The 12,943-nt window shown below is 51.8% G+C and overlaps 1 protein-coding gene across 6 annotated transcripts in view; it reads left to right on the top strand.

Annotated features, from left to right (window-relative positions):
- The window catches only part of RNF220 (ring finger protein 220), a 155,991-nt gene that overhangs the window by 78,878 nt on the left and 64,170 nt on the right, over positions 1-12,943 (top strand). For all 6 annotated transcript variants that reach the window (XM_042819103.1, XM_042819104.1, XM_042819099.1 and 3 more), the window contains exon 2: positions 8,355-8,484. In XM_042819103.1, coding sequence (XP_042675037.1) covers positions 8,355-8,484 — 130 coding nt within the window. The remainder of the gene's footprint in view (positions 1-8,354; positions 8,485-12,943) is intronic.

Consider the following 12,943-nt stretch of genomic DNA (forward strand, 5'->3'; position numbering starts at 1 on the left):
TAAATTAAATATTAATTAGTCCTTGGCAAGTTGTTCTTTGTTGTTGTTGTTTTCTTTTTTTCTCCTTATTTCCTTCCCTCCACCTGAAAATAGTAGAAGGAATGTGACAGTACCACTGCCTGCATTGGCACGTGGGTGACAGTGGGGAAGAGCTGTGGTGTGATGGAACCTTGATCCTATGGACAAGAGCTCAGAGGACAGACTGACTTGTTCATTGGAAGGGGACAGAATTCTAGGAATCTCAAGGAGCCCAGAGCCAGATGGATGGTTTTGGTGTCCACTTGTCATCATAAGTCAAGATTTAAAGACCTGAGAGCTGCAGAGGTTGGGCAGAGCTTGGCACAGAAAGGAGAGGAGAAGATGCTCTGGTTTCCCACTGACCCCTGCCTCTTTGGTACACTTGCCCAGATCTGGTATTCCCACTTCACTCACAGCTCCGTGGGCTGTCTTGTGATGCACTGTGCACTATTTCAACCCTTGATGCTCTCAAGTGCCATTAAGTGTTGTTTTTTTTTTAAATGCAGTTTGACAACATGCAGGTTAGGTTTGTGTTTTATTTACAGCTTTTACTTGGGGACCAATAAAACCACAGCTGGTTAATGTGAGATCTAAAAACTTGCATCTCACTCTTTGCCTGGGATATCTTTTGTATGGTAAACTATTTATTTGTGTTTCATCTTGTACAAACTCCCCTTTCCACGCTGAGAAGCTGAGAGCTCCAGGGGCTCTTTGAAGACTATTTGCTATAGGATAGCAACTGGAATTCTCTTTAAACATATGCGCCGGCTTTGTCCTACACCCGGCCTCTCAGTGTCAGCACGCGGCTTGGTGCACATTTCCTGTGCAAAGACAACATTTGCACGCTCCCCTGGCAATTGCGCTCACAGATCCCTCTTGTTCAAGCGTATCCCATCATTTATTCCTGCAAGCAAGCATGAGCAGCGGCCGCTCCACGTGCCAAATTAGAGGCAGCATCAAAGCCTCTTTAGAGCTGTGGATTAGGGATGATGTGCTCAGGTACGGCGAGTGCAATGTGTGGCATTAGAACGGTGTTTTCCTGATCTCTGAGCCCTCAGGTTCTCAGCAAACAGTTAAAACACGACAAACTCTTCCTGGAAAGGGTTATTCGGCAGAAGGGTGAGATGAATGCATGCGAAACCCCAATGCATTTCAATGTCATGCCATTAGACATTTCCACCTATGAGCATCCCCTGGATGCCGACCCCAGTGCCAAGGGTGAGGTGGCATCGGGTGAGTGACACAAATCACACTAAAACGCCAGCAAGCCACCTCGCAAGCATCTGCCACCCTAGGGTCGTGCTCTTGCCATAAAAAGAAAGATGAACCCCGGTGAGATGGAAGCGATGTTCCCAAGGATGCCTCTGGGAGGGAAAGATCAAGAAGCGCTGCTGATAATGGCCTCAGCTGCTCAAACAGTCAAAATAATGATGGGGTGGGAGGGTGCTGGGGATATGGATGGGAGTCATGCGGTGGGTGCCATCCCCTTGTAGCCAGGACATGCGGCTCTTCTCCAAATCCCAGTGGCAGTGTTTTTGTATGGGTGGGACAAGCTCTAGGATGACAGAGGGAAAACATTTCCTTTCTCTCTGGAGCTTTTTTGCTGCTCTCTCCATTTGCATCCTCCCTCCTCCAGTGCCTCTCTCTACTCACCAGGCTCTTGCTCAAGGTGAATGGAGGGCTTAGGGCAGCAGTGCCGGTGGGGAGGGCTGAGTCAGGAGGGGGCTGCACAACAAGGTGGCCTGATCTAGTGATTAAACAAAGGGATTCAGCCAACATGTGTAAAATTAAGTGATCAAGAGTTGATTACAGAGTGCATTGATTGTGTACTGATGGATTAAACAGAGTCGTGCTTGGGATGCGATTTTCCGAGCCGGGCACGGAGAGTGCAGGCAATTGACATGTTGGCCAGAAGGACCCGCTTCTCCCAAGCCCTGGCTTTTATACATTCTCCGGATAAATCTGCAGAGAGGCCCGTGGAATTATAATCGATTATCCATTTCTCAAAGTCACTTAAGGGCCCTGAGCTACAAGCTAAAGTGCCGGTGCTGCGAAGAGGCATTGGGTATGCGCCGGCATGTGCAGGTGCTGGCGCGAGGGGAAAATGTGGCAATGACCCTGCGTGCTGCAAGCTGATGAATCTATTTTCTTGTAGGAAATAGTTTTGACAGTTCAATATCTGTGTTTTCGATGTGTGCCCCACACACCCCCGAGGGAGGAGAGGAGCTGCAAGCTGGGGGGAGGGAGTGGGTGGGAGGCAGGGAAAATCTCTGCCCCATCGTTGTCTCTTCAAATTGCGGGCATATTGGCGCATTCCCAACCAACTGGCTGCCCTCCAAGCCAAGGGCATGGGAGCTGCATGTGCTACGGGTATAACTGAGCTAGGTGCCGCATGTCACCAAGAGGCTGGGGCTGTCCCAGGGCTCCTCTGTCACTGCCAACAGTGAGGGTCCCATTTGCAGATTGCTGGTGTCCCTAGGGGTGCTCCCAGCTCCTTCAACGAGGACACAGAGGTGCTCCTGCTCATGGCTGTGCTCTGATTTTGGTACATCGGAAGCAATCAGGGCATGGAGCAGACCCTAAACACTGCCTTGGATAGCACTTCTCAGATCATCTGTGGGCTCCCAGCCGTACACTGGGATGTCCCTGCAAAACTCCCACCTTTTCCATTTCCCACCATCACTTTTCGTCAGCAGAAGATAGCTCTTTGCTCCAGGTCTTTCCATCCTGAGAACCACTGTGAAGCACTGATTATTGAGGCACACTTTAGCAATGAAGTGGAACACCTCTTCCTCTTCATCTCATCCCACCAAACCAGCAGCCACCCCAGCTCAGTGTTTGAGGGACAAGTGCCCCTTGTACCAAATGGCCAGCAGGATGTCACCAGCCTGCCACCAGGGATGGCATCACCCGTCAGGATTTCCGGTGTGCAGAAGGGACCAGCTCTCTGCTACTGCTCCCTGTTGCCCTCATTCCATCCATCTCCAGAGTAGCGGGGCTGTCCCCAGCCCTCCTCTTCCTCTCACCCTCCCGAGTCCCTGTCACAATCTCCCTTCCCAGCTCGAGGTGGCCTGCGCTCCTCTCATCGAGGATTCATTGTCTTGTCAGCCTCTAGTTAGCCAGCATGCGTGTGAATCATAAATTACCCCGCCCGGGCCTCTGCTATGCTTCAGCACAGACAAAAAAATTGCACTCCATCACCGTGTCTCCCGGCTTTTAGTGGTATTGATCAATGCTGCTCCCTTCCCGCCCCCCCCCCGCTTTTCATTTTAACCGAGCCGGTTAAGTGCAGTATCTTATTTTGTGCTGGGACAAATGAAAAGAATATTAGCAAGGGCTGAAATATATCTCTTTTTTATCTCTCTGCTACTTTTTTATTGAATCTTTCTGAGTAGGTGGCTTTCCGCAGGATGACAGCCTCATGACAGGCTCCTCATTAGAGCTGAGACAGTAATTGTGATGCATTTCCCTGCGCGGCCTTTTCACTTCTCCCCCCCCTCCTTCCTTTCCTCCTCTCTCCTTTTCCCCTGATTTGTAAAGTGATTGGATGTACAGACTCACTCAGTTTCTTAAATTATTGCCCGGCTCCATCCATCTTTCTCCATCCCGCGGTGGGCAGCCACGTTCCCAGCAGACGAGCATCCAGGGGGGAGGTGGCTTTTGGGGTGGAATCCTGGGATTCTGGGGATGTCCCCAGGAGCCCCCCAGAAGCATGGTGCCCATGAGGACAGGACTGTGCCTCCCTTCCAAGGGCCATCCCTGCGGTGTCACATGGAACAGCTCCCACCAGGTGTCTGGCAGCAGCGCTGTGCAGCGTTGCAGTGTCCAGCTCACAGCTGCAAGAGCCTCTCTTTTCTTCAGAAGGAAATCAATATTTCAGCAAGTTTTCAGCCTTGGATCCTGCCTTAGATTTTTGCTTAGCCTCGGGAGAAGCAGGTGTATTTGCTAAGCTGCTCAGCTGCCCAGCCCCTTACCAGGGATCAGACCCTTCAGGGGCTGTTTGGCTCTGTGCTGCACCCCGTTTGCTCATGGGGTCTCTCTGTCCATCTGTGTTCTCCTATCTCCTCCGCACAAACCCCTGTCCTTCTCTCTGGAGTTCATGGCAGGAATGGTCCCATGCCATGTGCTGTCCAAAAAACCCAGGTACCTGGTATGGCTCAGAGAGGTGACTCCTGTGTGGCAAGGAGATGCACAGTTCTCCCCACGCTCCCTCCCTATATGACCAAGTCATTTTTCCTCCCAAAGCCACTCTGTTGCTGTCACCGGTGCTCTTTGCTGACCCAATCCACCCCCACCTTCATCACTACTGCTGTCATCTTCCCCTTCACCGCCACTTGCTGTCATGCCATCGGATGCCATGCAGGCTCGCCGGAGAGGAGCAGGCTTTTGGCTATTTCCAAGCTAATATGGGGCTTTCTTTGAATTATTGTTTTTTGAGCTGGAAGGAAAGGAAGCTTGTCACACGAGATATCTGCTATCAGTACACAAATAACAGCCGGCCCATCATGGAATGGAAAATAATCGCCATGGAAGCTGAGCAGAGGGGGAGCCAGGAGGGATTATTATAGCAGTGGGGCTGTCAAGAAGCCTGTGTCAGCACTTCCATTACCACCCACCTGGCTCCTACATGGCCCCAGAGCAGTGTGCGGGGCCCCAGCGCGGGGTCATTGCTATTCAGGAGGGTTTCAGATCAACCAGCTGTGATGGGTGTTAAATGATGGAGTGGTTAAGAGGGAGAGAGAAAATGGGAGGATGAAATGGAGAGAGGCGTCTCCAAGGAAGGAGAGCTGTGGACTCAGACAAGTGGAAAACAGTCTGAGATATTGGGAAATGAAGAGTTGGGAGGACAGGTCTGGTGCTCCTGGGGGCAAGGCAGGGAATGGGAAAGTTTTGGATGCCCATGAGGAAGGACAGGGCAGTGAGAAGATGCTCTGGGACGTAGGCAGGTGGCCTAGGGAAGGGCCTTAGTGGAAGACAAAGCATATCCTCAACAGCAAGTGCGTCATGAGCGTCTCCTGATCTAGGGTCTGTTTGTCCTCTGCCAAGGCTGGGAGCCATTCACACACAGATGCCCTCTGATGGAACCCATGCAGAAATTCCTCCACGCAGGGGTGCGTCTGCATGTCAAGCGTTCGGCTTTAGGAGCCGGAAATATTTGGTTTCAACACTTGGATTTCAACATTTCCACGGAGCCCAGGAGACTGTGCAAGCAGCAGGAGCTGCAGATCTGCCTTTTCATCTCTCTGGCACTGGCAAGCAGGGGCTTGGCGGGGGGAGTGCAGCAGAGCCGGGGAGGGTAAACATGTGGAACCAGAGAGCGGTGAGGAGAGAGAGGGGCAGGAAAACAAAAACACAGCTGCCAAAAAGAGAAGCCTGAAAAGAGCCATTCAGGGTCTCCCAGGAGAAGTCTTGGCACAGGGCAGGGCAGGGAGCACTTGCTGCTGGAGCAGGCAGCTTGGGGCCTGCATCTTTCATTTCACCACGGTCAGATGCCCTCTGGTCCAGCTGCACGCACAACACAGTGTCCTTGGCTGTTCCTAAATATCAGGATGCCCAGCACCAGAGAGTGATGCACGGAGTGTTCACATCTCCCTCTGTCTCTGCACTGACAACTGAAACCTGAACACTCCAGATTGCCATTCCACCACCCAGCACCACCAGCATGGAGCAGGGTGCCATGGGATGGGCAGCATGAGCAAGTGTGGGGCCATGGGGCAGAGCTGAGATGGGTTGTGTAGGTGTCCTGCTGGCATGGAGCCATCCCCTCCCCTCTGCTGTCACTGTTACTTAGCCTAGTGCCTGCTAAAGTGCGGCTGTCAACCCTTGGGCCAGGAGCCGGTGCTCCTCTGTCTCCCACTTTAAGCACGAATGTGGCAGGCTGTGTGTCAGGGTCTTGGCTGCATGGCTAGAGCCCAGATCTCCTGCCCCTCTTGAAGCCCTTCCTGTAGCCTGAGCTCCAGCCTCCCACGCTTGCTGGAGTCAAAGGACCTTGCCTTGCTATCACAACACCAAGCAGATGCAGGGTGACAGCTGACGTGACACAGAGCCATTGCAATATCATTTGTGTAGGTGGTAGAGAAGGCCATTGATGCTTATTTCTCCTGCAGTGGAATGCAGTGAAGGTCCTTCCTATAGTCTGAGATCCCCCCCCCCCAGTTACCCCAGATGTTGAAATCTGAAATCATCTGCTTAGGAACACTTGCCCATCAAAGATCCCTAAACAGTAAGCAGGAGTCCAGCAGCAGGCTCCCAAGTGGAATCCTGGCTGCACATCCCTATCCAAGGCGCCTCCTACCGCTGCCACTGTGCTCCAGGACTGTCCACCATCTCACAGCAATCACGCGAGAGAATACCACAGACACCTGCAGGTCAACCTCTAAGAGCATCCCCATCCCACCAGTGCAAACTGTGGGTGGTAGGGGAGGATGGGAGGGCCCTGTGGTGATGGCTGGGACAGGGAGTATGGATTCAGGGTAGGAGGACAGAGGGCAGCCACTTCCCTATCCATCTGCACACACCGCAGCTGGAATCCAGCAGGATTTCCCGTCCACTCAAAGGCTGCCTGTTTATTTTGGGAAGGAGGCTCAGACAGCTCCATTGTTTTGCTGTGAAGCTGGGGTTATAAATAGCAGGTGGTCGGGGACGCTCCTGGGCTATTTCAGCCCCTGCTACACAAAAGTGGAAAAGCTCCAGCAGGAAGGTGGAATTACTGAAATGCCGACCTTTCCCGCAAGGGTCAGCAGGAGCTGCTTCTTTGGTTTTGGTGATTTCTGGGCATTATTGAAGAGAGGGAGATGCACCAGCTGCACAGCAGCATATTTCATCCTCCCTTCTCCAGCAGGCATTAGGGATGCAGAGCCAAGGGATGTGCCTTGGGAGCAACTCAAGTCCAACTTGGGCTTTTCCTCTTGGGCCTGCACGTGGGAGAGCTCCCAATGGACAGAGGTGCTGGAGAGGCAGGGGAAGGTCCATGTCACTGAGCTCTGTTCCGTGCCTCAGTTTCCCTCTTTAGGGAGGCCAAAGAAGAGGGCTCTGCCAGGCACGTGCACTATGTACAGCTGGAAGGCAAGGATGAGCCAAGGTGACTCCAACTCATCTCACACTCTTCCTCTCGTTAAATGCCTGCACCAGGCACTTACAGAGAGCAGCAGGGCCCCAGTAAAGCTGCTCACACCAATGTTTTATACTTCAAGAAGGTCTATTCCTTTAATGGGGATTCATTTAACTGGGCTCTGCCATCGTTAGGAGCCATAAAATGGCACCTTTTGGCTTCTGATTGGAAGGCCACGCTGCACGTAGCCCCTCACATCCAGTGCTGGCTGCTTTATTGTGCATTACTGCCTCTCACTCGGATTTAACCAATTTGATCCATGTCTAATACATAAATAAATAATCCAGCAGGAGGGTCGGCGTTGGATGACAACAGGCAGCTATAAAGCATGTTCCTCTGCCACAGCTGAGCCAGGCTCCGCACGCCCTCTCATGAGCAGAGTTGCTAATACAGCTGGGAGAGGGGTGCGGGCACCCCTGAGCTTTCCCCTTTTATTGAAACTTCATTGTTTGCTTTCGAGTTTTATTTTATGTTAAATAAGCACTCTATATTCCTTACAGAGGAGGTAATAAAGTTTCCAAGCTGAAGGAAATTGGCTATGGAGTGGGGAAACCTGGCAGAGCTGGAGACGAGGAGGGTGGTGGTTGGGGATGAAGAAGGGGACAGCTGTGCCTGCATCTGGGGGCGAACAGCTCTGCTCTTCGGGGTCCTGACCCCCAGCTTCAGGGACATCACAGAGAATTTAAATACTTCCTCTAAATTAGTTAAGAACAGAGAGAAATGGTCTGGCATTTGGCTCTGAGCTGCGTTGTCTGCTCTGGAAACAGGGGAAGCCAAGGCAACAGAGGAGCAGCCCAGAAATGGGACTGCTCATAGAATCATAGAATCACAGAGTCATTAAGGTAGGAAAAGACTGCTAAGGTCACCTAACCCAACTGCTGACCATCACCACTACGACCACTAACCACGACTCTCAATGCTAGTTCCTTCCCCTGCAAAGTCACCGGGATGCCCTCATGCCCATCTGCAGGACAGAGCTAGTAACTGCCTGAAGGAGCACGAGAACTGGGGAGAAATGGGGGCACTCCAGAAGAAAACTGGATTCCAGACCATGCCAGTCCCCTCTGTGTCTGCTGCTTAGAAGCAGAAGGGATGATAAAATCTGCCCTAAAGCTGTGCCCAAACCAAATGGAGCTCGGAGCAGGAAATGCTGCTTTTGGCCACTGCTCCAGGACTGAGGCTGCACAGGAGCTAAAGCTTTATCCCCTCTTTTCCTTCCCCACAGGCAAAAAGAAAGCGACATTGTTTGACAGCCAGGCTCCCATCTGCCCCATCTGCCAGGTTCTCCTACGCCCTGGAGAGCTGCAGGAGCACATGGAGCAGGAGCTGGAGAAGCTCACCCAGCTGAACATCAGGTAAGCAGCCTGTGATCATAGAATCATAGAATGGCTTAGGTTGGAAGAGACCTTAAAGATCATCTTGTTCCAAACTCCCTGCCACGGGCAGGATTGCCAACCACTAGATCAGGCTGCCCAGAGCCCCATCCAGCCATAGCAGAGGAGAAAACGACATGCAAGCAAGGAAAAACAGCGAGAGCTGGTACTTGCAGCATGGCCCCATATTGGCTGCATGGGTGCTGTGACACCTGGGGTGCATCCTGCAATGGAGCAGGGCAGGAGCTGCCTTCTGCTCCTGATGCTTTCCCCTGCATGGCCAAGTCCTCCTTTTATTAAAAATAATAATAATAATAATAATTGCATTTTAACTGCTAGCAGTTATTTAGGAAATGGCTGCAGCCAAGGGTTGTCAGATCCCTGCCCCTGCCTTAATAAAACTCAGCAGCCTTGGAAAAGAGCATGTTTATTTCAATTATTAATTAATTCCCCGGTCATTAAAAGGTGAGGAAAGGAATCATACCACCAGTGAAAAGCTGAGTTACGTCACCAGGTGGTAGAAGAGAAGGGAGGGCTCCTGTACCAATGTGTGTGTGCACACCAGGGCAGGGGGCTTCCCATGGCTATGGGGAGTGTGGAAGAACCTGCCCCAGCTTGGCTGGGCTCTGCCTTGCAGCAAGCCAGAAATGCTCAGAAGAGGGAGAAGCAGAGAGGTCCGAGGGAGCACCCACACAGCATCATGTTGGATCCTGGCACCACACAGGGAAAGAGGGGGCAGGGAAGAGCCCATTTATCCCCCGCGCCACCCGCTCCCCTCGCGAGCGTAATTTATGGCGTCATTTGGGCCGCATCCAACTTAATAAAGGGCCACTGCAAATTAGTGAACAGGTTTAAATGAACAGAAGCAATTAGCGCTCCGAGGAGCCCATCAAAGAAGTTGGGCCAATATCAGAGCAAAACTGAAAGCGCGAGCCAGGCGCGGAGGACGGCTGGCGCGAGGCGGTGATGGGAAGGTGGCGTTTAATGGGAAAGGAAAGGAAACCCTAAATCATAAAGCGTGACAAGGGCCATTGTGGGCCAGCTGACAAATGAAAAAGAATGGCATTATTCGTTTAAATAACAGCAGCAGTTAGAGAGAAGACAGCTCTCCCCAGCTTGCCCTCGCTTCTCTCGCCCGCTCCGCTCGGCCATGCAGGCGGTGGCAAAGAATCAGAGGTCTTGATTAATTATTAAATAACGACTCTCTGCGCTTCGTGATAGATAAGGCTCAATCCAGGCTGCGGGCCGTGACTCAGCACAGGGATAGGCTGCCCACTGCAGCAATGGGCAGGATGAAGGTGGTGGGATGCTGGGCTCCATCCCTCAGGTGGCCCCTTCTCCTGCTGCCCCAGCTCTCGCCGGGAGCAAGAACACATCAACAAGAGGAGAGAGAAACTAATAATGATCTCAAATAACCCAATAAACATAAAAATAAAATGTAGGCCTATAAACGTGACGGGCACCGGCAGCCCTGGCCGCTCCCTGCCAATGCTGACTCGTTACCGAAATGGCTGAGCAGCTGTTACTTATCAGTCTGATGGGGAGAAGCGAACCAAGGGGCTGCTTTCCAAGGGCCCTTTTTTTCTAGATTTAAAGAGGATGTAGCCAATCGTGGTGCGTGCTGTTAAGTTTTAATAAACCTTAATGATTTGCAACCAAATCATCAATTTCCAGCACTAGGGGTTAGGAAGGCAGATTCCCTCCTACCTGCTGTGCCTGCAGCACTGGGGACTCACAGCTCCAGGGATGCTGCACAGAGTGGCAACCCCCAAGGCAGAATGGCCATTGGGTTGCATTGGGTGCAAGCAAGATGCAAGGCTGCCCTGGGGCCAGATGGAAAGGGAAAAGGCTGGTAGCAAAGCAATTTGAGGGCTGCCTTGCGCTGTTGTCTCCATTTTGGGGGTTTCAGGGGCATTGCTGGAGCACACGCTGGAGCTCCAGCAACGGTGGAAGAGAAGGAAGGGAATTCCTCCAGGCTGGAGCTGCAGTAGGAGAGAAGTGTAGACCTACCCAAGCGCTGCCCATCCACCCACCTGAGGTGCTGCACACCAAGCTACAGGAATGCTTTTGCTGTCCCTGGGACACAGGGGCAGCCCTTGGCATGGGCAGCACCAGCACGGCGGGCACCACCCGGCTGAGCCCCGCACGGCTCGGCCAGGCTCTCTGAATGCAAATTTCATTTCTGAGCCACTGGCGCTGTTTCAAGAGCGGCAGCCTCCCAGCCCTTCTCGGTGTTACATATGTAACAGCCTCATTGAACTTGACATGTCAAATTCAGGCCATTTGTGCAAAATCTCCCTTTAATAATACCGTTTCATTTCGCTCAAATGAGACTTGAATGCATGTAAAATGGAAAAGGATATTTAAGCGCTAACATTAGGCAGATGTCTTGCCAGAGGCCGATTGAATATATGAGATTTTGAAGTGCTTAACACGTTTTCGGTGCTCCCTCTTAGAATATGTCACCTGGCTTTCTTTTTTCTCCCCCTCCTTCCTTTTACCCCCCCTCCCCATTCTTTAAGTGAAGGGTATAAATTGAAAGAAAACAAAACTACAAGCCTCGGTTTTATGGGGTTTAACTCTTGCGGAGCGAGACTGTTGGTATTCCTCCTCCTAAGAGGAATTACCTCCTGGCTCACCTTGATGGAGCGCGAGCATAGCACAGCAGAGAAGTGGTGATGGGAGGGATGCAGTGAGGGGAGGGATGCTCTGCTCACTGCATCCATGCAATGGGGAGAGCAGAGGTATTGGTCCCTAACTGAGCAGCTAAGTAACACCAAGCTAAAAAATAAGAAATAATGACAGCAACTCTCTGCACACATCACCCCAAATATGTGAATACTCATGTGCATGAAGCCTGGATGCAGGTCTTCTTGATTCACATCCACCTGTTTTATTCCTCATGCAAGCACCTATAGGTGGAGAAGAGAGGCAGCTTTGGGGTTATGATTTGGGTTTGAGGTGGGAGGGCCACTGGGGATTCAAAAAGCCTAAGAAAGTCACATTACAAATATTACAGTTGCTGAGTCAACCGCTGGAAGACTGGGAAATGTGCCTTTGGGTGCATTCTTTTTCAATAGCCTGATGCGCTGTTATTGAAAATGCAATGCTCTTTTAAAAATGTATTTGGCAGGGGGATTTTTATTTCCCTGCATGGCAACTAGCAGGTTCCTCCTTGCATGGCCAGCAGCAAAGTTGTGCTTCAGATCTGTGATTTCCCCTACCCATTTCCACCACTCACTGCCCCTGGCAGCTCTCCTTGCACCTTTTCACCACACTGTATCCACAGGTGACATCCCTGTATGCACCTCAGGAGCTCCTGATTCCTCTGGTGAACTTTCTGGCATGTCCAGGAGTAATTTCTCTTCTGATTCTCTTGAAAGAGCCAAATGTGATCCCAGGCTATGGGACCTGGGGACAGGTCAACCCGCTTCCACACAAGTCAGTGTCTCTGAGAGACGTCTCCAAGCACCAGGAGATGCAGCCTGGATTTCACTAAAGTTTGGTGGCCTTTTTGATTAAAGTCACCCTATGCCAACACCTGAGGGCGTACGTGACCACATGCCAGCAGTTTTCAGTGTTCCTCCTGGGCAGGTGGGATGCACCCAAGCAGTTCTTACTGGCTCTTGACCCTACTCATGCACAGGGAACCTTGTGCTTGTGTTCTGCTGCTCCGGATGCACTGAGCACCATGCCACGCAACAGGGCCTTCCCCAAATGGCACAGGGAGGGATGAGCAGCCATACTGCCAGGCCCAGCAGGATGAATAGAGAGCATAAAACCCGAATTAGCTCTGTTGCCATGTGTCACAGCACGGTCATGGCTCTCGCCCCACGTCTCTTCGATTTATGCTGCAGGCTTTACCCTGACAGCCAGGTATCTTGTTCAGTGAGCACCGCAGATCCGCCAGTGTCTGAATAGGGAAGATGGTATGCACTTTGTGCTGAGAGGGACTTCTTTCCCAAAGCCCCATTGAACTGCATACTGCATCTCTTCCTTACATCTAGTGGCCACCTGGGAGCACCGGGCCAAGAGAGATGGCAGCCAGGAAAAAGCACGCTAAGCCCACGGGCATTTCCCTCCCCCTCCTCAACTTCTGCTGCTCTTCCTGCTTTTCCCCTCTTCTTTTTCCACCTCCTCCTTCTCCTTTCCCTCCTGCTCCCCCTCTGTGTCCTCCTCCCTCTCTCCCCACCCCCCGGTATCAAGGCGACATCTCCAAGCCAAGTACTTTTAATTTCGCCCGTGGCCCTTGCTGACACGGTGGATATGCACAGCAAGTTAAATTCCCGCCTGATCAATAAAGCAGAAGCAGTGTGTCCGACTGGTCGATATTTTTTTATCTGTCTTCAGCCCAGTCCTGCTGATGACAGCCCCCTGCGCTTCAGCAAAGGCACTCAAGGGCATCGGGCTTTGGCAACACAGCTCTTTCTTTTTTTTTTTT

This window comes from Centrocercus urophasianus, unplaced genomic scaffold (assembly GCF_019232065.1).
Source record: "Centrocercus urophasianus isolate 14NV4802_14NV808 unplaced genomic scaffold, USGS_Curo_1.0 seq_18, whole genome shotgun sequence".
In the NCBI taxonomy this organism is placed as follows: domain Eukaryota; kingdom Metazoa; phylum Chordata; class Aves; order Galliformes; family Phasianidae; genus Centrocercus; species Centrocercus urophasianus.